Consider the following 2993-nt stretch of genomic DNA (forward strand, 5'->3'; position numbering starts at 1 on the left):
ATTGCACCTGCAGCAACCCGAAGCTCTTCTTTAGCCCCTAACCACACTGCTTCCGAGAAAGGGCAATGCAGCCAGTGGCGGAACCAGAAATTCTTTGTAGGGGGGTCGAGATTTCACATAAAAATTTAAAAGTACGTCAAATAAAAATTTGATTAAATTAAAGTGTTAAATATTGAGTTGATAATAATAAATAACACACAAACAAACTAATAAAACACTAAGAATTGGAAAGAGCAAGAGGTGGAAGTTGAATTCGCCGGTTTGCTTTGTTTTGAAAATGTTGTAAAATGTCTTCATTGTCGATGGAATCAAATATATCTCTCTCAACGAAGCATATCATCAAATCATTCAACCACTCATCTGCCATGCTATTCCTTACATCTGACTTGACGTGCTTCATTGCAGAAAAAGCTCTCTCAACAGATGCTGTAGCCACTGGTAAAATTAAAGCCAACTCAATCAAACGATAAACCAATGGAAACGTAGAATGTCTACCAGTTTGAACCATCTTAATTGCAAGGATAGCAAGATCTTCACAACTAGTAAAATCAGAACTATTTCTTACTTCACAAATGTATGTCTTTAGCTCCTCCCTCAAGAAGTACAAGTCAGTAGCAGAGAAATCATCAGAATAGAGTTCAGCAAGGCAAATCAAACTGTGTTGATCAAATCTAGAAAAAGAGTCTCTCGGATCAAGACAAGAGATGTACCTTAATAATTCAGTGCTAGACTCGGAAAATCTATTATTCATCTCAACAGTAAGCAAATCAATCACAGGAAGAAAAACCTCATTATGATGATGATGATAACAAGTTACCAAGTGCCTCGCACGGGCAGACCGTCCTGGAATTAGAAATTGATCTTCCATATCAGGCACCACAATGCTATGCTTGTTACAAAACATGCTGACTTCATGTAGTAAAGCATCCCATCCATTGTCTCTCAAGTCTTGTAGCTTTATTTTTAAAACTTCAATCAAATTCATTGCATTCACAATATTCTGATCTTTCTGTTGCAAGGCATGCGACAATATATTTGTTATACCAAATAACTTAAGCATCAGATGCAGAATAAATACAAAGTGAAAATCCTCCATAATTTTAATCAAGGCACTTGCTTTCCCCCTCGGCTCTCTTTCAATTGCATCTTCATAAACTCTTTCAAGCATATATAAGGCTGAACCCCACATAGACAACAAACGGACTAAAGTGACATGATGTGAACCCCAACGAGTATCACCCGGTCTTGCAAGATTAGTCGGTTGATTAAGCCCTTTTCCTGTAGAAAGCTCACCAGTCTCCAATTGCTCCAAAATGTGAGCATCCCTATGTTTGTTTAATTCATCTCTTCTTTTGCAAGAAGCACCAGCAATATTAACAATCATACTGATGTTAGTAAAAAATTCAGCAACAACTGGAATATGTTTTGCAATAGCAACGACCACCAATTGCAGTTGATGAGCAAAACAATGGACATAGAAAGCAAAAGGATTTTCCCGTTGAATAAGTGCTTTCAACCCATTAAACTCTCCCTTCATGTTGGATGCTCCATCATATGCTTGTCCTCGCAATCTAGAAAGAGATAAATTATGGCGAGCAAATAACATGTCCAAAACTGCTTTTAAAGATCTTGAAGAAGTGTCACTAACATGCTCAATTGCAAGAAATCTTTCGATTATCTCACCCTTCTTATTCACAAACCTTAACATCACTGCCATTTGTTCCTTTACCGAACAATCACGAGCCTCGTCCACTAGTACGGAGAATTTCCTATCTCCAAGTTCGGTGAGCATAGCTAATGTTACTTGTGAGGCACAAGAACTAACCAATTCTTTTTGAATTTTAGGAGATGTCATTTGGTTATTTCCAGGAGCATTATCACCAATGACATTTCTCACCTTTTCATCCTTCCTAGCATACCAATTCACTATCTCAATAAAATTCCCCCTTTGTAAAGAATCACGAGTCTCATCATGACCACGAAATGCTAAACCTTGCCAAAGAAGAAGACGAACAACTTCTAACATTGCTGTCAAACGAGTTCGGTAGGCAATTTCCATTTCACGACTTTGAGAAGTCAAAACATGCGAAATGCTTTGACGTTGATTCTGAAAATCCTCACAATTACGTCTTGCATCATTATGAACACTGTCTACTCCACCAACATGGTCATTAAAATTTTCCGATGCTTTTTTCCAGTTGCTAAATCCTTTCCTTGTAAAACTTTCACTCCTTGTACCTGAATTTGCAAATAGGTAGCAATACAAACAAAATGCTGCATCTTTCTCTACACTATATTCTAACCAAGCAAATTTTTTGAACCACGCCTCTTTGAAACTTCTCATATCCGTTGCTTGCTTTTTTTTGGGAAAACTATGACCATATGGTTGACACGGACCCCTTAACAAGTATTCCCTTCGAACTTGGTCTCTAATTCCCACATCATAATCATCAATACACATTCGAAGTCCAGGATCAACAACAAGTTCATTGGGATTAAACTCTATACGACTTCTCTTTTGTGTAATATTAGTTGCCTCGGAAGATGAAGGAATACTCGAATCAAGATTTCTAGGCGCATGTTTGAAAAAATTCAATATATTTGTTTTTCTTGATTTACCTTACAAAATTAAAAAAAAACAATTTAATCCACCAAACTAAGTCATCAATTTAGACACAAAAATCATCAATTCAATTATTGACAATCAAATCAATTCATCAAATTATGCAAAAAAATCATCAATTTAATTTATTTAGGATGTTATCATTCATCAACTTATGGCAAAACAATTATCAATTTAAAAAAATGGCAACCAAAATCAATTCACTTATATAACACACTAAAGTAAATTAAATAATTATATTAAAAATTAACAAAAATTTAAAATTACTTACTTGTTGAAGCTTTGTCTAATTCACCACTTCTTGACATTGCTAATTCAATATATATGACCTAGGAAAATATAATTTATGATTATTGTTAGATAATCTCTA

At 35.3% G+C, this 2993-nt stretch overlaps 1 protein-coding gene across 1 annotated transcript; it reads right to left on the bottom strand.

Moving 5' to 3' along the window:
* Window positions 1-217: 217 nt before the first annotated feature.
* Window positions 218-2461, bottom strand: LOC126681344 (uncharacterized). The gene has a single exon (XM_050376889.2). The coding sequence runs from the start codon at window positions 2459-2461 to the stop codon at window positions 218-220; it is 2244 nt and encodes a 747-aa protein (XP_050232846.2).
* Between the last annotated feature and the right edge of the window lie 532 nt (window positions 2462-2993).

Source organism: Mercurialis annua, linkage group LG5, assembly GCF_937616625.2.
Source record: "Mercurialis annua linkage group LG5, ddMerAnnu1.2, whole genome shotgun sequence".
Lineage (NCBI taxonomy): Eukaryota > Viridiplantae > Streptophyta > Magnoliopsida > Malpighiales > Euphorbiaceae > Mercurialis > Mercurialis annua.

Excerpts from the sequence above, each read along its gene's own strand:
- LOC126681344 (XM_050376889.2), bottom strand. The coding sequence starts at position 2,461 with ATGTGTATTGATGATTATGATGTGGGAATTAGAGACCAAGTTCGAAGG.